The 24784-nt window shown below is 38.9% G+C and overlaps 1 protein-coding gene across 1 annotated transcript in view; it reads right to left on the reverse strand.

Annotated features, from left to right (window-relative positions):
* The window catches only part of tln1 (talin 1), an 88761-nt gene that overhangs the window by 22671 nt on the left and 41306 nt on the right, over positions 1-24784 (reverse strand). The window contains exons 20-45 of the mRNA XM_088435188.1: positions 23581-23875; positions 22447-22613; positions 21985-22113; positions 21371-21484; positions 19938-20051; positions 19369-19503; positions 17690-17818; positions 17429-17531; positions 16712-16920; positions 16475-16594; positions 14953-15150; positions 13224-13363; positions 13058-13151; positions 12685-12774; positions 12473-12595; positions 12076-12219; positions 11802-11963; positions 9988-10128; positions 9497-9678; positions 8873-9005; positions 6326-6427; positions 6048-6218; positions 3985-4233; positions 3769-3888; positions 3469-3615; positions 2375-2541 (exon numbers count right to left, since the gene is read on the reverse strand). Coding sequence (XP_088291314.1) covers positions 2375-2541; positions 3469-3615; positions 3769-3888; positions 3985-4233; positions 6048-6218; positions 6326-6427; positions 8873-9005; positions 9497-9678; positions 9988-10128; positions 11802-11963; positions 12076-12219; positions 12473-12595; positions 12685-12774; positions 13058-13151; positions 13224-13363; positions 14953-15150; positions 16475-16594; positions 16712-16920; positions 17429-17531; positions 17690-17818; positions 19369-19503; positions 19938-20051; positions 21371-21484; positions 21985-22113; positions 22447-22613; positions 23581-23875 — 3878 coding nt within the window. The remainder of the gene's footprint in view (positions 1-2374; positions 2542-3468; positions 3616-3768; positions 3889-3984; positions 4234-6047; positions 6219-6325; positions 6428-8872; positions 9006-9496; positions 9679-9987; positions 10129-11801; positions 11964-12075; positions 12220-12472; positions 12596-12684; positions 12775-13057; positions 13152-13223; positions 13364-14952; positions 15151-16474; positions 16595-16711; positions 16921-17428; positions 17532-17689; positions 17819-19368; positions 19504-19937; positions 20052-21370; positions 21485-21984; positions 22114-22446; positions 22614-23580; positions 23876-24784) is intronic.

Here is a 24784-nt window from a genome sequence, read left to right on the forward strand (position 1 = left end):
TCCAGTCTGGAAAGAACCTTCGTTCTTCAAGACGACAACGCCTGACTCCACTCAGTGGGCTTGATCAGAGACTACCTCCAGAATATGGGAGTGGGGGAGGAAGGAATGAACTGCCAGCTGTCCTAACCTTAATCCCATTGAACACTTGTGGGATCATCTTGGGTGTACTGTTCGTGACAAACACAAACATGTTGGCTGACTTGCTGGGTAAAGAATGGGCTGCCATCCCACAGCAATGTGTGACCAGGATGGTGACCAGCATGTGGAGGAGGTGCCAGGCTATAATGGCTGTGTTTGATACTTCAACACAGTACTAAGACTTCTACTTGTTGAAAGGATACATTGTTAATTTGCCAATATGTCTTGCCTCATAAAACCTCAACCATCCAAACCAACACACACAATCAACATCAACAACAAAACCGCTTTTTATGGCATAGGCACCAAAGATCTAGTGAATTTTCAGGGGCACAGCATCAGCTTTATTGCTCATGCACAAATACATGTTCCTTAGAAATGTGGACCTATTTGAAAGGACAGCGCTAAATGATTATTTGCTTTTGCAAGGAGTTGTATTTGCAACAACTGTGATTCGAAAAACGTCAATTTTATAGATAAAAAGATTGCAGTTTAAATGACTTTATTCAGCGTGGAGCAGCGGGGGAGCAGGAATGTTCACATTAGGTTAAGCTGGTCCTTCTCAAATAGTGGGGCAGACCACCCAGGGGGGCTTGAGGTGATGCCGGCCAGGGGGGAAAAGGCTTTGTTTTGCCATGTGAAGTGTAATTGCAATAAAATAAGGATTCACATGTTTTTCAGGCATTTTGATGCAGTTTTTTCTGTTTTAGACTAATGTGTAACTTGCATAAACACTGCAAAAATGATTAACAGATGTTGAAAGCTGATTTACATTGGGTTTTTTTTTAATGTTAAAAAGGATGCAGTTTTAGGTATACTTATGAAACTTTAATAACTAATTTTATTTATAGTTGGTGCTGTCATGTCAAAATATTCAATAAGATGACCATAAAGTTGCTTCAGATATTTATTCCATCATTCTGTCCCTGGGGTGTCGTATAAACTCAACAAGTATCAGACACCTGTCACATTTTTCAATGTTCTAGCACAAAAGTACAGTGGTACCTCGGTACTCGACCGCCTCTATACTCGACCAAATCGGTGCTCGACCAAAAAATTCAAGTAGATAATGCATCGGACCTCGAACAGATTTTCGGTTCTCGACTAGCCGAGCCGACCCGAACGCGCTCCTCGGCCCTTCTCGGCCAGCGGGTAAGCGCCAGTTCAACTCAGACCGCCAGCGGAGTAAGACGTTTGAGTATTTCTTCCCGGATTTAAACTTTTTCGTGTTGCTCTAGCCCTTAATAATGGGTCCAAAGAAAGACAGTGATAAGGGCAAGGCAAAGAGGAAAACAATGAGGACCACTATTGAACCGAAGAAGGAAATTATAGCAAAATATGAACGCGGTGTACGAGTGTACCTCGCGTCACAGTTAGCTAGAGTCATCGTGGAAGGAGTAACTCCCTCCCGTCCTCTCCACATCCATTCCTGTATGCCATCAACCACTCTCCAAAACGTAAGTAAATTATACAAAATGGTTATAATGCTTTATTTATCTTTATCTTTATCTTTATCGTTATCATGTACTGCTTGTGCACATTTTCTTGTGCACACATACTTTCCATTATTTCTTATGGGAAAACTGGTTTCGGTGTTCGAACAAATCGGTGCTCGACCACCACCTCAGAACGGATTATGGTCGAGTACCGAGGTACCACTGTATATAATGGGAAAACTGGTTTCGGTGTTCGAACAAATCGGTGCTCGACCACCACCTCAGAACGGATTATGGTCGAGTACCGAGGTACCACTGTATATAAGTACCTTTTGTTTTTGCTTTGGTGCTTTCTGTACTCAGTGACATCTCGCTATGTCAACATTGTAACTCTGATCATCTGGGAATTTTAGCATTTTTTTTTTTACTAGTCCACACGTCAGAAAGAAAATATGTGAAAAAAAATCAATGTGCCACAGCGTTTCCTATGCTCATATCACTATACTGTTACTATGTGTTAATACATACTGTATGCTAGCTAAATACAGCATTTTATCATTTGAACTTATGCTCCTTAAAATGGTACCAGACCACAGGGGAGTATGTGAATGTTTTTCCAAATGCTTGTTTCTGAAAATCCAACAGTTAGCAGGTTCCGTGAAAGTTTTACCTGTTTAATTTGCTCAAAAAAAAACAAAACAAAAAAAAAACAAACAAAGATGAGTAACACAAATAAATAAATACATACGATAATCAGAATAAAACAATGTTGTATTTAGTATCTTTGTATTGAAAAGTACCTGTGGTCTGCAAATGTCTCCGCATTCTCTCTGTTTAGTGTCCCGGCAGTGGCAAACATGATGGTGGTGTCAAGGTCGGCAATGATTCCAGACACAGCACTGGCTGCAGTAATGCAAGCCTGTGTGCCACGGTTACCTGCCTGGAGGGCTGCGAGCACATGTGAGACCTACAAGAATTACAATTTATTATTAAAAATCACAATTAGGAACTGGCCAGACAATCTGGCAATCAGCTGACGGGGTTTACCTACAAGACACGTGATTAGCTCCCGGTGCGACATTGACCAATGAGGTCAGGAGCAAGGAGCCAATCACGTGTCTTGTTGGAGTGCCTGTGAGCTGATTGACAGATTGCCTGGCCAGGCTTTTTCATTAAACTCACACACGCAAGTGACAACTCAAAGGCGCAGCAGAAGGAGAGTTAGGAGAAGCGTTTGGGAAGATGTTACCCAGACTGCTTTTGTAATAAGATGGAATTTTGAGTGTAAGTCTGCTTCCGTGTCATGTTAGTCAGCTCCAGGCTCCACTCTAGGTCAATGTCAGAGGAGTGCAATTACAGTCAACTCGTCTGTTTGCCATGCAGGAAACCTTTGCAGCGCGTCTTTTCACAACTCAACATTATGTTACCTTCTATGCCCACAAGCTACTTGTGATGATTTACTACTGTAATTTATTGTATACGTCCTGTGAAACAATTTACAATATAACAGATTGATATCTGTTTTCACACTAGTTGCATGCATGATTTCTTCAGTATGCGTCAGCAGGATTTAAAAACAATTCAGCTCCAGGCATCTTGTATTCTACGAAGCAAGCAGCTAATTGGCTGTGGTGTCCATGTGTCTTCAAATGAAACTACGTGTAACATAACTGCCATTGTTCATTATTCAGAGATAGAATTTTACAACGACTTGGCAATTTTTATGGGTTTTTCAACTGAATATTGTTGTATGAAGGGTTAGATCATTTTTGGGCTGTCATGTCACACTCCTGGACCATACTTTCTAAGAACCACCCACACAACGTCTTCCATATAATCCTATTGAAAAAACTCATTTGGTCTAAATGAGAGAGCAGGTATAATCAAAGCTGACCTTTTCTGAGACTTTGCGAGCACTTTCGATGAGTTCCTTCTTGGTGAATGAGTCATTGGGGTTGCACTGCAGAGCTCCAGCTTTGGTCACCAGACCAGTGCAGCTGAAACCAAGTTCACCCACCTGCTTCTTTATATGAGAGCCAATCTGAGAGACACAGAATGAAAATCGCTAAACAGATGCACACATAAATTACAGGACAAAACAAAAAACAAGACAAAACAAAACAAAAAAACACCCTCTTTATTAAACCCCGATGATGGTGATAACAGGTAACTGGTGATGACGGATTATTTTTACCTCATCATTTTCTGCAGTTATGGCTGCATACTTTGCCTCATTTGCCAGATTGCCAAATTCATTCGTCAGCTGATTGGCCAGTCCGCCAAGGTCGTCAGGGTTGGTGTTAGACTTGGTGACCTAAAAAAAGGAAAATACCTATGTAGATATAAAGCTAGAGACAAGATGGAGCTTCCCTTTTAAGAAACACTATCATATCTTCACAAATAGTCTCACCATTTCCTGCACAGTGACAGCAATGGCCTTGGCCGTCTTAACCATTGTAGTCTGGTAGTCCACAAAGGTGCCCTCGGGTTCAAGTGTAGGTGCATCTTCCATCTTATTGATGGCATCGTTGATGGAATCCACCATGCCACCCACAGCACCTGCTGCACTGGCTGCATCAGCCAGAGTGGCCCCCAGATCATCGACTGCTTCCTTCATCATCTGCACTGACTCCTCCAAGGCCTCCTGCATGTGAGCTGCCTGGAAAAATAATCCACAGTTGACACATATTATATATATATATATATATATATATATATATATATATATATATATATATATATATATATATATATATATATATAACAGCGTGAAACAGCATGCCAAATCAATAAATAAACTAATAAATTCACAAATTCGAAAGCAGAAATAATTGTCATTTGAATCATTCTGAATTTGGATAGAATAGAATCACACTCAAATATCAGAACTTAATGAAATCATGAGACTGTCAAAGATTTCCACTGCTAATGCATAATCTATAGGTTTTACTGTATTTATTTATGTATGGGTTTTATTTATAGGATTTTTAAATCTACATCAAATGTGTTCATAGAGCATAGTTAAAATCAGTAAGAAAAGCTATGCAAAATTAATTGGGTAAAAAATATAAAACAAAGTAATTTACAGTACCAGAAGATTAAAAACTAAAACAGTATGAAACCAATAAAATAAAATAATAATTGACAAATATTTGATTTCTAAAATAAAAAAATATTTAAGTAAAACACCAAGCTCACAACTCTTGATGCATTTCGGGGCGTTTGGTTACACATTTGGAGAGCCACTAAATTTTCCTTTAGTGCATTCATTTTCTTATACAGCGTATAGAGCATGTAGAAAATGTCTTATTTTAAGTTTAGCTTGATTCAGTGTAAGAGCAAATTCCATATTTATGCTTACCTGTGAAGATTCCCAATCTTTTATTTGGCTTTGATCACTCATTATAGATGATTAACTCTTTCAGTGACATTGACAAAAACTTTTTAAAAATAGTAATAAGAACCATAAATAATACAATTCTCATCAAATATGTTTTTTTTATATATAGGGTAGCTTATATTAGACTAGTGCTTATTTAATATTTAGCCAAATGAGCAATGTAGTGATAACTGGGACCATTGGATGGTCATCTTGCCATATATACAACACATATATACTTGTAATAAAGTAAGGAATGGAAATCAATCTTTCACATGATACCGCCCATGTTTATATGGAGACAGCAGACAATATTGTGTCGGCCTTGAAAACTGAGTGAAAATGCTAAATATACTTGAGACTTATACGTGAGACTTATCTAGCTAAGGAGAAAAAAAATACAAATACCAACTGAAAGCAGTTGCTTCTATTTTTCACGGTTAGTCAAACACCTGTTTTATTTTACAATGTGTTGAGCTCACTGTGACGGTGTGTTCAATACTACAACCCCAGGGTTTAGTGCTCCCAGTTATTTCTTAGCCATATAAATGGACAGCAAAACATGTAACAATAGTGTTTACATGATAAGCCAACAGCATGAATTCAATGTCTGGCTTTTTAAGAATTGTCTGCCTTACTTAATTGGAGATCTGAAATTCTGGCATTCTTGTGCAACTTAAACACACCAATAGCACGGCTTTGACTATCCAGGCTCCATTCCCAATGCAAGAGGAACGGTAGACCTCTGTTTTACCAGTTTTTGGTACCTTCCATGATGAAAGTGAAGGGGACAGATCATGATCTTTATGAAACAATCTACGCCCATGTCCAGTTCAGTTACATAGCTCAGTTTGTAGCAAATCTAAGAGACAGTAAAACATGCATACCATACCATCATAAAGCCTGAGGACATTTAGGGCCATTCAAGTTTTACATGAGCCAAACCATCAAGTAAGCGCTGAGCACAAGCACTGGACGTAATTTGTGATTTGACTGACATAACATTCAGCATGTTGATATCTGTTAAAAGATGTGTTGTTTTGAACAAAGTACTATATCATTGTTAATGGGATGGGGGGGGGGGGGGGGGTTACCTTGGGGTTTCCTCCAGCTTCCTTGGCAGTGTAGAGCATCTGCAGGGCTGACTCAGTAAGAGTTTTAGTTTGGTCTAAGACAGCCATCTGCTGTTGACTACTAAGTATCTTCGACGCTGTGCCAATAGCTGCCATTATGAGGGGCTCAAAGTAACTGACCATTTGAGATACCTGTTGAATGAACAAGATGTAAACAATTTTTGGAATATAACAAGACGGACGAATCATGAAGATAATTAAATCCATAAAGCACGAGTTGAGAAGCGATGTTGTCTTACCTTGTGACCCAATTGGGAGGCCTCAGAGCGAGCTGCCACAGCAACAGGTTCGATCAAATTGCTAATTTCATGAACTGAGGCAGCCATCTGTTCATGAAGGGCCTGCAAACACATACAGTACATGGAGTTTCTGATTATCTCCCACCGTCACAATCCATCCATCCATTATCTTAGCCGCTTATCCTAAAGAGGTTCAGGGGCATGCTGAAGCCTCTTCAGGCACTAGGCTGGGTACACCTTAAACTAAGACATTTGCATTCAGAGTGTCTACCTGCATGTCTTTGGAATGTGATGGGAAACTAGAGTGCCCAGAGAAGACCCACATGGGCACAGGGAGAACATTGCCACCATGCTACCCACAGTAACAATGCTGATATTGAAATAGCTAACATATTATACTGTAACTAACTCTAAATAAATAACAGAAACAGAGCCACAAAATAGGATTATTGTCACTATTGTTGCTTGTCTAGTAGCTCCACTGCATCAAAAAGGATGTTCATGTTCCCATTGCACTTTCAGGGGAGAAGCGGTTACAAACCCCTGTGAGCGCTTTTAAGACCCATCTCGGAGGAGGTTCTGAAATGCACTCTGTCTGGGGTCGATGATAGCTGGGTCGATAGGCTGGGTACACCTTAAACGAAGACATTCACATTCAGAGTGTCTACCTGCATGTTTTTGGAATGTGATGGGAAACTAGAGTGCCCAGAGAAGACCCACATGAGCACAGGGAGAACATCCAAACTCGTGCTAACTAGTTTGCCACCATGCTACCCAGAGTAACAATGCTGATATTGAAATAGCTACCATATTATAACTGTAACTCTAAATAAATAACAGAAACAGAGCCACAAAATAGGATTATTGTCACTATTGTTGCTTGTCTAGTAGCTCCACTGCATCAAAACGGATGTTCATGTTTCCATTGCACTTTCAGGGGAGAAGCGGTTACAAACCCCTGTGAAAGCTTTTCAGACCCATCTCGGAGGAGGTTCTGAAATGCACTCTGTCTGGGGTCGATACGGACGTGCAATAACTGTTATTGAATAACACAATCATCATATATATATATATATACAGGTGTGTGTGTGTATGTATATATATATATATATATATATATATATATATATATATATATATATATATATATATATATATATATATATATAAATAAATAAATGAGTTTGTGGGTTCGCTACTCAATAGAATTGGAACAGCTGGGAGTTAAAATAATTAAATAAAACAATAAAAAAATAATCACAAGTCCCAGGAACTTCAATACAATATACTGCTTTACTGTTTTGGGCACAAAGTTAGATAAATATAAAAAAGACAGAGTACACAATTTCACTACTTAAGTAAATGATAGCCCTTGACAAATATTACTTCAATCCAAGTAAAACTATCTCAGACAAAAATATTAGGTAAAAATGACGTAACCAAAAGTACTTCAAATCATCTCAATCATCATTTTCATTAACACAAATGTAATTGACAGTTCAAAAGCAACATTTGAACATGTTTGAATTAAAACTAGAATGTGGGCTTAAAGCTAACTATACACTTGTTTAGCTAAGACCTTAAATTACCGTATTTTTCGGAATATAAGCCGCAACTTTTTTTCTCAAGATTTGAGCCCTGCGGCTCCAGTGCGGCTAATGTACAGGTTCTTTTGTTTTGTTTTTGCTAGCCACCAGAAGGCAGTCCAGCAGTAAGCCGTTGTGTGTTTTTATCTGTCAATTTGTGGAACAACTATTAAATAGAGCTGAAAAGATGGGAATCACGGGTTGTATTCAAAAAGAGTTTTGAAAAAGCATAACATTTGCGTATACCATTTTTCAGCATAAAGATATAATGTTATGACCTGCGGTTTAGAGTCTGGTGCTTGTTATCCCTGGCGAAAATTGTGGTTTTTTTTGTTTTGTTTTTTTTTTGTTTTGTTTTTTTTTTGCTCAATTTTTGCTGATTCGTCTTATACGTCGGTGTGCTTTGTAGTTCGAAAGATATGGCACTTTTAACTGTTGCCTCTCATTGCTCATTCAGTTGTTTTTCAAGGCTTTCGATCAGTACTTCTCAATTATGTTTTGCCAAGCACCCCCTGGGAAAGAGAACCCCCCCACCCCCACCCGACGAGCTGAAAATTTTTATTAAAATAAGAACATTCTTATTTTATTACAATTACACTTTAAATGACAAAAACAAGGCCTTTTCCCTGTGGGTCATCGGCGCACACCCCGGCATCTCCTTGCGCCCCCCCAGAGGCGCCCGCCCCACTATAGAAGCACTGCTTTCGGCAATCTTTGACAGAGGCAGGAGCAAGCACATCGGTGACAATAGCTTCTGCCTTTGCCCGACCATACACCATTCTGTTGCAAGATGCATGAATTGAGCCTCAAACACTGTATGTGCACACGCTGTGTGGGACACTCTAATGTGGAAAGTGGTATTTGACACAAAATATACCATGTACATTGATTCACCTTTTGTCTTCAGTCCTAATATCAACATTAGAATATAATCCACAGACAAGCTCCTCCGTGTGTTTACCTCCATAGAGATATCTTCTCGGGGTGTTAATTGCTGGCTGATGGCAGCGAGAGAAGCGTGGTCAACCTCACGGATGCAACCATTCAGAACTTCGATAGCGTCATCACATTCTCTCTGGCCAGGAGCCTTTTCTCTGTTGGAATCAAGATTAGTTTAGAATATTAACTGAGAACAGGATGTATTCAGTATATAACAATAGGCTGCCTTACTCTGAATGATTATTCCCACCTCTGCTTTTTAGTATCAATAAAGTATCACGGAGAGCATGGCTAAATTTGAAAAATGTAACACTTGAGTCAAAAGACTAAATCTGCCAGTTGTACAGCCAAGAGATAAAAAACAAAACAATGCCTTTTTCGTCTAAATATAGAAGGAGGCAGGAGGTCACTGCAGCAAAGAGAACTGTGGAGTAGGATTTTTGAAGCACAGGTCTTAGCAATGTCACTGCGCAGTTGAGTTTAATTTGGATCAGTATTGGCACAATTTATTTATTTAGCGCATTTGTGTTTGGACTACGAAATTGTGAAGTGTACAAAAAAATGCCTTATCTGAACTTGGATAGGGAAGAACATTTTCTCAGACATCAAAGCGGGCAAGATTTGAATTATTTGTGGGAAATTATACCTCATGTTGGTTATGAGTTTCTTGATGGAGTCAGATACAGTTCTTGAGTGGCCAGCAAGCACAGACCATTTGGGGGGATCTTTAGGGTTGACAGCCAAAGAGCGTGCTGTCTGAATCAGGCCAGTAGAACTTTCCAGCATAGTCTTTGCAGCTGCTACAATGGGCTCCATGGCAGCGTGACCCTAAGGTGAGACAATGTAAAGTCAACAATTATAACTCCGGTGCATAAGGGAATTTGGCATACAGCATAGTTGCCCATTCATTATCAGCTCAACATCCAAATTAGAGATTTATTTTCCAAAGAGCATAATGAATGCAAATACACCACATAATATGTTCCCTTAACATCATTATGTAGGGATTAAAAAAAAAACATGACGGAGTTATAATTAAAATACATATACATTAGAAGGCCTTCACTGGGAAACTGTGGTTATTAAAATTGTTTGCAATATATGCACATACAATTAGATCTTTCTGAATGACTGTACCTCGGGACTGATCTGAGCTGGAATGCTGGCGAATTCTGGGTTAGAGGCAAAGGCCGTTAAGTTGTCCACAGCTTCAATGAGGGGACCGGTTGCAGCCTTACACTTTTCTCTGTTCTCCTGATTGAAGGCACCATCTAAAGCCTACACAAGAAACAAATAAAAATACTTTGTGCATGACATGAGAATCACTTTTTAGAAGATTGTAGTCCTCTATTAGAGTGACATGACGACATAGTATAATTACCCAAATAAGAATTATCTTGTGTCGAATCTAAACAAACTGTGCGATATAGTTTGGCGGAAAGGAAATAATAGACCAAGAATGAACCATTGGTTACAGCAACTATGCAAATATATATCTTGGTTTGGTATGTACACAGTGTGATTCTTTAAATAACTCAACTCAAACTCAAATCAAACATGGAGTTCGAAAATTGTTATTGTCAGCTGAAGACTGACTGATGTAGGCAAAAACTTTATACCCAAAGCTCAGAGCCAGCAATTTTATAATGAGGATCACAATTGAACTTTTTAACAATATCAAATTCAACAGTAAAAATGTTCTTGTTGAACTTATGATGAAGAAAAATCAATCAAGAAATTAGATTCCAAACAAATCAGCACAATATAGTTTTAATCGTATCCAAGACAGGACTACAATAATATTGTATTTTATTGATCAACAAGTCAATTAAAAATCCTATATATTTCAACAACTGTATTTCTCCGAGTACAAGTCGACCTCGCTTATAAGTTGACCCCCACTTTTTTACTCCAATATGGGGAATTTATACAAAACCGCGATTAAAACTCTACCCCTGACTTTAGTGGTTACATGGATCATGGCTGTCCAATTAAAACACATGGTGTGTCTTATTAAAATGATGAAATTACGGTACTTTTAAAGGAACATACCGTTGCAGCAATGGGGGGAGACGGGAGCAAGACAAGACTGCGAGGCAATGTAAGCGTGCGCGTAGATGCAAAAGCTGAAACTAGTGTTGCACCAAAAAAAAAAAAAACGATTGAAGTTTCAATGCTTTATTTTTTGACACAGCTGAATATTCATTTGTAGAAAAGCCCTAAAAGTCATCATTACTATCTGATACACCAAATAGCTCCTCTCGTTTAATTCATGGACATCCTCTCCTTCCTGCTCGTCATTTGTTCAAACATCATCGTTACTCTTCCACGGGTCGACATCTTCGAACCCATCCAATTTGTTTGAAATTGAGGTCTTTGGAAAAGACTTGCTGATCATCTTACTTGGGATATTATCTCAAGCTTTCTTTAGCCAAGGGACGACTGCTGAGATCAGAGCGCGGAAGGTTGCCCTTCGATGTCCCCCACCCCCCCACCCGCCGACAGCCATACCGGCTTCAAGCACACCACCAATGGGCTGAACGAGAAGAGGCGAGCCACATTTTCCTTTTCATAATGCATCAAAGTCCGTCGTAAAATAAAAAAGAGCCACGCAGCCTCTTTGACAACAAAGAGGCATTTAGGCGCTGCTTGACGAACGTGCATTTTTGGTGATGTTCTGTGGAAAAACTCTAAATGAATGCATACAATATAAAATTAGAGGTATACATAATCCTTTTAAGACTTGTAAATGACATATGACTTATTTCACATTCAAATTGATATTATCGAAACACAGATATGGGGAAAAAATATTGGTCTCCTTTGAGTTATGTGGTTATAAGTCAACCCCCCTAATATGGGGCTGAAAATTAGGAAGAAAACTCAACTTGTACTCTGAGAAATCCGGTACCAGTCAATTAGTTTAACACAATGAAAGCTATACCACAAACCTTAATTGACTTTACTAGATTGGCAGTTGTGTTGGCCACTTCTTTGGCTGACTGGACAAATTGCCTCTTGGCAACAGGGTTGGGCGTTTTAGAGGAGGCCAGGCGGCAGGCATTGCATAGTGCAGACGTGTGTTTGGCAACAATAGTGGCTGCGGAGAGCACCTTTGCGAGGGGAGAGAGATTAAATCAATGAGGTCAAACTCAATTAAACCAAAACATGGCAAAACAGGAGACATAAAAGTGGTCATTGGTGTGACAGTGTAGCGGTCTGTACTTGTGACTGCGTGCAGCCTGGGTCCATCAAGTTCTGGCAGGCCATCTGGATTGACTGGTTAGCACGGGCAAACTGAGCAGGATCCACCAGACCCTTCTGACCTGCTGAACTGTTAGGATCTGATACTCCAACCAGATAGGCAGCCTAAAAATAAATGCAGATCAGGTTGGTTTCATTCTGTACTATTATATTGATGCAATGTGTATGTCTGGGCATCATTTGACTCCCTCTTTAAATTTATTGCACATGTATGAATTCATTCTTTTATATTTTACAAATGATTAACATGGTTATCAAAGAAATGTTGCAAACATCAAAGTGTGTTTTTCAGTTGTTCTGTATGCAGAACTTGGTAGAAGAAGTTTGCCGGTGCCACAATTCAACAGGCAATTTTTACCTGTGCTGCAGCTTCAGTCAAACCGCACAGGGCCTTGGAGCCAGAACTCACTGAGTCGCCAAACTCGGGAAGGTTGGAATTTTTGGCATTGTGAGAAATACCAGCCATAGATTCACCGAGGATCTTGCAACAAAAAGACAATTATTAAAGAACAGACGATAGCTGTAAAATCATTGTAAAAAAATACACAGCAACAGTGTTGTATGCCAAACCTTGGAGTTTTCCATGACACTGTCGATACAGTCAAAGTAGGAGAGCTCATTGATGGCTTCTGTCGGGTTCTCCAGCATCCCCCTCACTGACTAAGCACAAATAAAATATCCACACACCACTCAGACAAATTCTGATTATTAATAACAGTTGCATATGCAGTAATTAACCCACCTACGGTTCTATGTCAAACAGAAATTTCCAAACCCAGAAAAAAGACATATGCATTAAATTTTCAGCGACTATACTACATTAATGATCGATTCCTTGCAACGGGACAATGAATATGGTGTTTAGTAATCCTAATCAGAACAAAACCATTTCGAGAAGAGGAAGACGAAAAAAAATAAAATTATAATTGTTTTGCGGTGGTACCTCCAACTCTCGAAGGGCGTTGTCACATTCCTTCTGTCCTGGCGCCTGCTGAGTGCACATGGTTATAAGCTGGTTGATACTATCTGTAACTGCCCTGTGGAAAAAAGGTTGACATATAAGGGGGAAAAAAAGACGTATAAAACAAAAAGATGAAGACAAACAATACCGAGCAGCAGCTGCTAGCTGGTTCTTGAGGTTGGGGGAGTTGGGGTCAGTAGACAGTGCTTTGGCTGACAGCAATAGTTTGCTGGATGACATTGAAATAGTCTTCAGGTTCGACACCACCTGTGTCTTGTCCTCTTTTGACTTGAGAAAGCAAGGCAGAAGGTAATGATTTTCACACATTTTACATACAATTAATTTTGAATGAAATATTTAGCATTTTTGTTCATGTAATCCATCATCATCTTTATTGGGGGACTCAATGTCCATATAAAAAGACAGTTAATTTAAATATTTTAAATTGTACTAGGCCTTCCATAATGTGTGTTTGGCAACACTGACAGCAATTTTTAGAGTCATTCGGTCAGCAACTGAATCTGTAAATCCAGTGTCTCATGTCAGCAATAAAAAAAAAAAAAATAAAAAATACATGAGAACAGCAGGCTGGCACTGCTGGATTGCAGCTCTTTCAACCAAATCCTGAAGGTATCATTATTGTGTGAAGGCGAAAGCCTTCACACTTGTTATTCCTCTATTTTATTCCCCTTGTTTTTGACACGGTTCAACTCATTCTCAGTTCATCTGATTCCCACCGTTCCAATTTCATATTATTGCAATTAATCGTGCAACGACTGCTTCCATTTATCTCATTCCAAATATTTACAGATTTCTCACAATTCTTTGTTTTCCACGGCCAAAATCACTTTGACTTAACATTGGGTGATTTTATATTTCATATTTACAGCTTTCATATTTCATATTTTCAATATTTAGTTCATTCATCTCGCCTTAGGGACCATTCCCATCATTCCAGTAATTCATACATTCCAATATTTTCCCATAATTCCATATTTTTCACCCTTTAATATTTCACAATTCATTTTCAATGGGAGGATTCCACATTCAGCCCCAATGAGAGATTTAACATTTCACATTTTGAGCTTTCTCATTTCACATTCATAATATTTAACTCTTTACTTTCACCTCATGGATCATTCCCACCATTCCAATAATTCACAAATATTAATATTTTCCCATAATTCCATATTTTTTCACCTATAATAATTAATTCCTTCCCAATGGCATATTTAACATTTCACATTTGAAGCTTCCCCATTTCACATATACGTCATTTAATTCATTCCTTTCATATTTTCATCATTACTAATACTCACACATTCCAATAATTCATAACTATTTTCATTTTATTACCCATAATTACACCAATGTTTTCACCAAAACTTTGTAACCTTCTTTCTTCGCTATTACTCATCTGATGTACACCATTCCAACTTTAATTGATCCCCCTGACTGCCGCCATTCCATCGGTGTATCCATTTTCCTCTTCCCACAATTTAAAATGTTCCCACAATTCCACTTTTTTCAGTTTTTCCCTTGTGTCTTCTACATTATTTGGCCTATTCAAATCGTTCCAACCTTGTAATATTCAGAATACTTCACAGATCCAAGCCATTCAAACATTTCACGTCATTCCACCATTCAACGCCTCTTGCTTCAGCGTTGACTTTCTTCAGGAATTTCACATTTTCGAGTATAACTTTGATTTTTTTTTTTTTTCTCCAACAAAACCTTTTTTTATTGCAAGCACAGTACTGTTGTACACAAAGTTGTACAAAATGTAACTATTACTGCTACTCCTCCCATGTGCCAATTTACCAGACACGCGATATCAAAATGGCTAAAGATGTACTGGTGAAGCTCCTCATACTGACTTGTGACGTTCCCGCCATGTCAACACCGGCCTCCAGGAAGTTGCTGAAGTCCTGTCCGAACTTGCCAGTGGCTTTGGCCAGGTCCTGTGTGGTTGCTCGAGATGCCTGAACGACCTCATTTGCTGACTGGTTCAAATTGGCTGCCACTTCGTTAAGCTGAGCTTGAACTTCCTGGAAACTCCTTCCACTAGATGGAAACTACAAAGGGGAAGAGCAACGTCAGCTGTTAGTATACAATTAAACTTAAAAACAATAGTTTTTAAATGTTTTTACTGTATTTGTCAGCCCCAATTTGGTACCTGTTCACATATTAAATATCCCCTACGTACCAAAATCAATCATAACAAACAATGTGAGTGTTGAGACGAGATTGAGTCACATTTCAAACCATTGTAGAGATACAGTATGTACAAAGCTGGTGAACTTAACTAGGAGAGGTTTTATTGCCCAAATCATATCAAGATTACATCATTAAAAGATCAAACTTTCAGCTTTTAATTCCGGGTATTTAAACTAAATATACATTCAAACAGATTAAAGATCCTTACCAAAAAGTGGCTTATTGAAGTATATGAAAAGTATACCATTTTTATACAAAAAAAAAAGCAAGAAATATTCTTTAATTTTTTTTTTTTTTTAAATACTACATTTTATAAACTTCAAACAAGTATGCTTAAGTATATATTGCTGCATACATGTACTGAAATGTATGGATAAAAATCAAACTTTAGTACCTTAATATTAAGATTCAAACTTATATGAAAGCTTAAATTATAGCTGTTACTTATGGAGAAAAACGAAATGTATAACACTCAACGCTTTATGAAGTAAGCATAAAGGGTGATGGCCGGTACTGTCATTCAATCATCTCATCTCCCCTCTAGTTACGTGCCTCTTCAGATAGTTTATTTTAGTTGTTGTTAAGCAGCCCTGAAGTACAAACCAAAAAGGTGAAATAGACACTGATGGGAGGAGGCAATCAACCTGACCGTCAATCTGTTCCAATTAACAATGAGGTTGATTATTTCCCATGTGTTTCCCAAACACATGTAATGTGTTTTTACTTTTTTTGTTTGCTGTTAACTTATTTTTTGTTTAATTGTTTCATTTTTGTGATTTAAACTGCAGGGCAACTGTATAAAAGCATGTACCAGAGTACTCAACTGCAGACCCAGCTGGAAGATATGCGTGCAAATAAACGTAGTGTGTGTGTGCAGAAGAAGTGCGTACTATCTTTGTTCAGTCAAATGACGAGACACCTCAATGCAACTCTTGCAATAAGAATATATTATGCAACTAGCATCTACAATGAGATACCTTATGGAGCAGAGATCAAGCAGTTGATGTACTTGTGGTGTCTTTTAACCGGCTCCAACACAGAACATTATCATGAAACAATCAGATCAGGTAAAAGAATAAAGGCAATGATGGAGCAGCTAACAAATGTAAATTAATAATAATAATAATAATATAAAATAAATAAAAAAACAAGAACAAATAATTCACTGTTGATTGCACTCACAGAATCTGCCAGTAGAGCTTTGCTGGCTTCTCCAACAGTACGAATGGCATTGTCCACATCTCTCTGACCAGGGAGGCAGTTCACACATCTGTTCAAGGCCTGAGACACCGCTTTAGCCACCTACATACATAAGCAGATGCATGATTGACTGACAAACATAAAGAAATGGAAAAAATTCTGAAATAAAATTATCAGAAAAATTGCCTAATATTCTGCTGAACTCAGTATTTCTCTGACCTGGGCCAGTCTTTGCTGACTCTCCGCATCTCCTGGTTTGGTGATGGCCTTCTTCGTCTCCTCAATTAAGTTTCCTGACTTATCCATGACATCACTGGCACAGTCCAGCAGAGCAGTGCGTGCTGCAATGTCATCTGTAGTGGCAGCAACTCCTCTTGCTGCTGAGGCCAAGGATTTCAGCGCCTGGGCCACATCTCTAGCTGCCATACCTTGAAAAAGAAGATCCATTTTAAGATGACTGCAATGATAACACAGTAAGCCTGGTGGACTAAGATTAAATTTAACCAAGAAGTCATATATTTATTAGGGCTGAACGATTAATCAGCCAGCCAATTGTTTTAAGCGGTATTAGGCCTTTCAAAACAATAATAATAATTGGCCAGAGTTCTGGTGAATAAACATCCACATTTTCTTACTTTGTTGTAAAAAAGTAAACATTGTTCAATGTTTATAGGTGGGAAAAAAATGGAAGTGACAAAAAAATTATTCCTTGTGAATTATGTTCTTATCCATTTCCCCATAAATTGAGCCAATATTTATCATAGCATACACAGCTGAAGCATACATACTGTACATCAGCCTGAATTGTGAACCTCGCCTTAGTTAGTTTTTTAATTGTTTATCTGTCTCTGTATATTGACATGAACCTCAAATTTTGTTGATTGTGGAAGGATCAAGACTGAAAAAGAATGCATATGTTCGACGATAGGAACACACCTGTATAGTTCTCATTGCCTTGGGTAGCTTCACTTAGCAATTGGGCTATGGCTGAGCTTACCGCTTTTGTGCTCGTACCAAGGTCCTGGGAGCATTTCTCAAGCTGTAACCATGAGAGGCATGAAGAGAGGACAAAACTGTTATAAATGTGTCTTTCGTTGATGTGCTTTGCTCATGTAAAAATTATGGGCATGGATGTACATGTGTGTAGTGCATGTGTCTTGATCCATCCAAGTGTGTGTGTACGTGTGTGTCACTTACATTTTCGCCTGGTAGGGGTTTGAGTTTGCCTTCATCAGCGGAAGCTTTGGCATCCTGAATATCTTTCTCAAGACGTCTTACAACTGACAGAGCATTGTCTATCTCCAGTGGGCCACACGCCTCTTGGGCCTGCACATGGACACACACGCAAGAATGAATCTACATTACCTTAGAATGGGGGGAGGGGGGGCACAGTGTCATTTAATGGTGAACTTAAGAGAATGCAACAATTTTGAAGCATGCACACCTTGGTGTCTCAGAGACCACACTTTACAAGCCACCACTGTAGGGCTGAACAATTAATTGCATTTGCAATAAAATAGCAATGTGATGAAATGCAATTTCCAAATCGCAAAAATGGATGTACAGCAGAGGGAGTGGAGGGCAAAAACAGTTGGGGGAAAGCGGATAAAGATGTCAACATCGTAAAAAAAATCCTGTGCGTAGTTCTGAGTGAGTTTTCTCTCATGAGAACTTGGGAAATATTTCCATGTATGGTGTTTTTTGCTTGATGAGGTTATTAAAAAACACACAAAAAAAGAATACCTTAACCATGCTGCCGATGTGCAAGTGTGGCTAATATGAGTGTTGCACCTGTTGTGTGACCTACCACGGCAGTCTGATGTGTGCCGCACATAAAAGTGTTGACTGATTGACATGACTGATGTTTGCACACATTGCTAATCATTACTCGTCACTTAATCAATGAGATGCCACCGTCATTTGTAATTCATGCTATTGCCTCAGCCCAGTCCACCACTTACCTTTGTAGAGCGTGTCATCTTAGTATATTAGCACCATAAAGTTGTAAGTGGTTTCTTTTTGTTGGTATGGAGCAAGCACAAAAAAAAAGTAACACAGTGACCGAGTGGAGAGAGAAGGAAAGGAGGGGCAGAAATAGACCAGAAGTGATCCTGAAGCCTCCATGTAGACTTCAGTGGCTATAGACTAGATTTGATAGATGTGAACATTTCAGATTCACATAATTCATGTGAGCTTGTGAGAGAGCGAGGATAGTCGTGGTGTCGTTGGTGATCTAATAGATCAACTAGACTTAATAGATCAACAACCACAGCTGCCTTCCTACAAAAAAGATTCTATTTAGTGGGAAGGCGGCAGAAATATTTATTACAGCTTCAACGTGATTGGGACCCACCATAGGGAGAACTTTTAATTTACACAACCCACCAGATCCGTGACGGTCAAACTTCATTTGTTATCAGAGGAGTGAAACGTTGCATTCAGATTTGCGAGCGTGTGGCTTTCATGCGTCACACAAGTTTGCAAAATGCATCAAGACTGCTTTCAATGAGGACCAGGCAGTTGAATTTCCTCCATTGTTTGTTTTTGTGCGTCCTGGCTTGATTTTCCAGAAAGGGTTGTGCGGTGAAGTCATGGTACAACACTCCTTTTACATCTTTTATTCATTTTAAAAATTTTAATATCTATTTAGTGACATTTTAGATCGATATAAATCGTAGTAAATCAGAATCACGATCCTAATGTGAATTGATTTTTGGCACACCCCTACTATTTGCAGGTACTCCACCGAAAATGTGCAAAATGAACTGTACGGTAAAGTGGAGCATTTGCAGATATAAGCCTGGGTGCAGAGCTAACTCTGCATCTTGCCTTTCTTGGATAAGCTAAAATAACATAGCAGAGGACATTCTTGGTACCTTTTGTGAGGCGGTACGTAGCTCAGCCAAGGCACTTGCGAGGTTCTTTGCACACTGGCTGAGCTGCATAGCAGATGCCTGGTCACCGATAGTGGGGACTGTGGCTTTGGAGGCTGTGACCATCTTTGCACCGGGCTGAAACAGAAATAATGGTCAATTCTGTTTAAACAAATTTGTTTTCAGAATGAATTTGTTTTATGTCCCATTACTACCTCCTGTGGGAAGCCTGTCCCTTCCCAATCTTTCTTGTGTTCTGGTTGCGTTGATGGGGTGTAAATCAATATGTCTCAGATTGATCCCAGCGTTCTCTGCTTAGCTTCTGAATGCCTTTAAATGTGGTCTTTGCTTGTGTGAAGCACATTAATTCATTCACTGCCAGATCTTTTACACAAATTTTTACATTTATGATTTTTGATACCCACATGATAATGTGTTCAATGGCATACAGTTGTGGGCAAGGTCTACCTTTTACCCACAGTTAAATGGTATACACTTCAGCTTCCCTATAATTCTGAAGAGATTAAGAACGTGTTTTGTGTGTGTTTTTTTTTGTGTGTGTTGTGTATTACCTGTAGGAAGTTCTGGCTTGCACTGATGAGGGCCAACTGAGCACTGGGGCTGTCAGGCTGAGACTGGCTCCCCCTGACTCCTTGAACCAACTGAGGGATCTGCTCAGCAACCACCTGTGGAACATTACCACAAAAACAAGACCTCAGAAAAATGATCGAAGGGGCTAAGCCAATAGTGGCTGCTCTCTGGCCACCCCAATGTCTAGAGGGAGAAAGTGTAAAAAATGCAATTCTGTGGTGCAGATATTTACGGAGGTTGGCATCAACAGTGCCCATGGCCGGTACGTGACTGTGGGGCCACCTGCAAATTAGTGTAGGTGATCCAACCAGGCCACGAGGGTTGGGCACAGAAAATTGGTCAATAGAGTAGCAGCCTTGTCCCTTCACAGGAGTCGGTGATCTTACTCATTGCCAGCCGTGCTAGTTTGCCCAGCGTTAAAAGTTGGTGCGGACCCGGATCCAAATTCCGAAACGGAAATGTAAGTCTAATTCCAAAATTGAGCCAAAAAGTACAAATGAAACTATAGTAGTGAGTCAACACACAAATATGAAGCTAATATTTAGCAATCCCATACACAGTTGCAGTCTACGTGTACGTATGTACACATATTATGGTTATATACAATGGTGATGTTAGATACATATTCTTGATAGATACATTTGCTTGCTCTTCAAATGCAGCTTTGCTAGTCATGTACCTGTATTTTGTTTTTCTAAACTGATTCATTGTAATACTACACTGATCCCTCGTTTTTCACCCTCCCCAATAAGTGAAAAAACGCAAAGTAGTAAACAAGCAAATATGTGCACTGCAGTAGTTCGACGTCCGAGGAGTGCCCGTGGCAGGTGCATGTTAACTCATTTGTCTGGCATGCGGGAAACCTTCACAGCACATCTCACTGCAATATAGCAGTTTTTTTTTTTTTTTTTTAATCCGGAATGCACAATAGGCAAGCCGCGAACCAGCAACAATCACTGTATTCCATGTTCTTGGTTTTCAAAAACAAAGCTGATAAAATTCACACACTGGTTAAAAATAGCCATCAGCCCATTTGCGAAACAAAGTTCACAAAAAGACTATTAAATGAAGGTCAGGAAAACTTTTTTTTTTTTATAAAGATGTGTTCCTATTATGGGTGTATCAGGCAAAGATCTTTATGTATGTATTTTATGTCATGAAACTCGGGTTGTGGATGATATGACAATGGCTTCTACACCACGTAACCTTTGGAGAGTAGTGAGGTTACAGGCATACTGTATGTGTACATCTTAAGGCCACCCTGAGCAGGTTATTTAACCCACACTGAAGTTTTGGCTTCTCCTCGCTTATCTAGTATTAAATGTCCTAAATGAAAGCAGATGTTGAAATAAAAAAAAATAAAAAATAAAAAAGTGGTATTGCATATTGCCTGAAAATACTGCAATGTATTTACCTTACAGCTTTGGACCAGCTGCTGCTGGGCAGCCTGGTTCCTGTTGGTTGATGCAGCATGCTGGGCTGCAGCGATTGTCTGAGTAGCTGCTGCAGCTGCTTGTCTTGCTGCATTCTAACAGGAAATAAACAACGATTTTGTAACTTAAGTTCAAGTTTTACTACAATTCAGAAGAGCAAAATTACACTACAGACATTTACATTTTATAATGGGAACTTCATTCGCCAACAAACATAGCTGATACTGTAGAGGTTGGCCTTACTCAAACTGTTTCTGCAAAGTCGAAAGCACAAAATTGCCTATTGCCTTCTAGTTAAAGGTTGAATACTTCATGGCGTTCTCACAGCATTTTATAGTTTTGAACAATAATTGAAAAAGTCATAGACTAGTAATAAACTGAGACCTCTGAATCTGGAAACGCAGGGTAAAGTAACAGTATATATATTTATTGTTTTAAATATATTTTTTACATATGTATTTTTTTAAACTTACACCCATTTGTTAGGTTTGTTTTGCCTTTTTTATGTTACCTTTATTTTACCAATTACTTTCCATCAGATAATTCTGGGTAAGTTGACAAGAAAACCAGAACACTTTCTTTCAGTTTAATTTACCTCAAGCTTGTTGACCAGACGTTTCTTGATTGCATTCTGTGCTGCAGCATTTGTTGCCATGCGAAGACCTTCTGCTGCCTCTCGCAACCTCTGCTGCTGCTCCTCACTATCAGGGTTTGCTGCGGCACCCTGGATGAAAAAATACAATAATGTAATTTTAAATTATGCCCCTGTACATTTTAGTTATGATTAAAAATGTTTAAGCTTTTGCATTTGCTGTTTTTTCTTAATTAATTAGATCACATAACATTTTGACACACAAACTTAGAAGCTCTGTCCGCTGTCGTCATGGTAGCGAATTCCAAATTCAGAAACTATCAGGGGCAATAAAGTTATAGTTGACAGGGGCGGAATATACCGTTGCTGACTTACATGAGTATGGATGGCCAATCAAAATGGAACAATATCAGAAATATAAAAAAATTAGGACGCATAAAGTACACTATAAAAATACATGCAGACCTTGGCCGCCTCCACCATCTTGGCAGTGGCATCAGCCAGAAGCTTAGCAGCTGACAGGAGCTTTCGGGAATTTTCTAGATCTGATTCTCCTTCGGCATCCATCTTTATGGCATTTACCAGATCAGATGTGGCCTGGGCAAGGATACGAGCCTGGCGAACCATCTCACCTGTCAAAGAAAACATCAAGGTACTGTCAAATGTTGAGGCGATTGGAAAAAAGTCAGACCAAACAAAGCGAAGTACAGTATGCGATGAAAGTCCATCCATCAATTTTCTAGAGCCGTTTATCCTCACAAGGGTCGCGTAAAATATTTAATTTAAAAAGTGTACCATAGATCAGTGGTCCCCAACCACTGGTCCGCGGCCCGGTATCCGTCCATGGATACGATGGTACAGATACATATGGTACGGGGCCGCATGGGCCATACCCGAAAAAATGATGATGTTTTGAAACTGATTTATTTTAGCATTTCATTAATTTGTGCTTTGTTTGGCTTGATCTTTGTTTTTGGTGCCGCCTCTTTAGTGAGAAATTAATTTTGTAGTGAGAAGGATGGTGCGGCTATAATTGAGAGTCAGTCGGTGACACACACATTGTTTTGTCTATTTGTGAAATCTGGCCCACGACTGTAAATTGTACTTTCTTAGTAACAATGTAGTCATTTATGATAATATGCCCAAAATTAATTTGTTAGTTAATCCATCAACTTGTGACTGTGTAAAACATGTTAGCTAATTCTTATCTTCAGCATGTTATATAGTGCTGCCTTGTTTAGTATTATTGTTTGTGCCAGTTATTTCTCTTTGTTATATGTTAGCATATGCAAAGGTTTTGCATTGATTAGACCTCATTTGCATGTATGTGCTGTTTTGTATTGAAATGAATAGCATTTGTAATTCAGTTATATGATTGATTTTATTAATGTAATTTGCATACATTTTGTACAAAATGTCCATGGTGATAAAAAGGTTGGGGACCAATGTCATAGATGAGACATCCTAATGAATCAAATTATGCCAAATTATACCTGGTTCTTCTTGATAACAGAACAAAACAGTAATTGCATTTCTAGTCTTTTAGACAGATCCAGTTGATATGACAAGTAAGAGTGCAAAACAAAACACAAAACCCACCAGCATTTCCCATTGAACTGAAGATGTTCTCTGTGACATCCAAAATGCGATCAGTGGCTTCTCCATGGCGCCCAATGGGATGTCCTCCACTGGCATATTGTTTAATATGTTGAAGTAGCTCGTTTAATGCCTGAGTCACACCTGTTGCAGCCACGCCCACCTGCTTCAGGAGGCCCTCATCATTTGTGGCCCCCTGAGAGGCATCCACACAACCTTCGACTGACTTGGCCACCAGCTTGCCAGCCTCTATCAGCTGTTCCTGGCACACCGGTGAGCTGATGGTTGGAGCCACCACCTACAATGAGGGATGGAAGTATATGAAATGCATGATAGAAGAAACAAAAAAACTTGACTACCCCTACATACAAGAAAAGCTATCATCAAACTATCCTATATGATGGGGAAGATTTTAGCTGTTTAACTTCTCTGGCTGTAAGCGGCAATTTGAGTACCGTATTTTCCGCACTACAGGATTATAAGGCGCACCCTCAATTAATGACAAATTTTAAAACGTTTTCCATATATAAAGCGCACCAGATTATAAGGCGCACCCTCAATTAATGACATATTTTAAAACTTTCAATCACAATATCGTAATACTCAAAGTAATAATAACTCAAAAACTCTCAATAGTATAACGCAATGTCAATATGAGCAACCTTGTTCAACTGTAAACACACAAAAGAAACAGGTAAAGCTTACTTTATCAGTTCATTCCCCATCTACAAATCCCAATCTCAATATTGATCCACATATAAGGCGCACCTGATTATAAGGCGCACTATTAACTTTTTTTTAAAAATTAGGATTTTAGGTCCGCCTTATAGTGCGGAAAATACGGTACCTGTACTTAAGACTAGTAGTAAAAGTAGTAGTAACAATGGTTGCGATTTAACCCCAACTCTGGCTTTTAGACGTTTTTGGTGTGTGATATCAAATGAAAATCATACAAGAAATAAAAACCAGAGGCTAAAATCTTACATAGGTTTACATCGGTCAAAACATGTCGACTTTCAATATGCATAAGTTAAATTTAGTCCATTAAAAATAGGAAATATTGTAAATTTTTGACATATTGAAAACCTGTTGTTGAATCATGCATTTCCACCGATTTTTGCATGAATGGTTTCAACGGCAACTTGTGAACAGGGTGCAATAAAAATTTTGTGTTGAGACCCCAAAACCACTGGGGTGTGCCAGCAGA

This window comes from Hippichthys cyanospilos, chromosome 15 (genome assembly GCF_059441005.1).
Source record: "Hippichthys cyanospilos isolate Australia breed blue-spotted pipefish chromosome 15, RoL_Hcya_1.0, whole genome shotgun sequence".
NCBI lineage: Eukaryota > Metazoa > Chordata > Actinopteri > Syngnathiformes > Syngnathidae > Hippichthys > Hippichthys cyanospilos.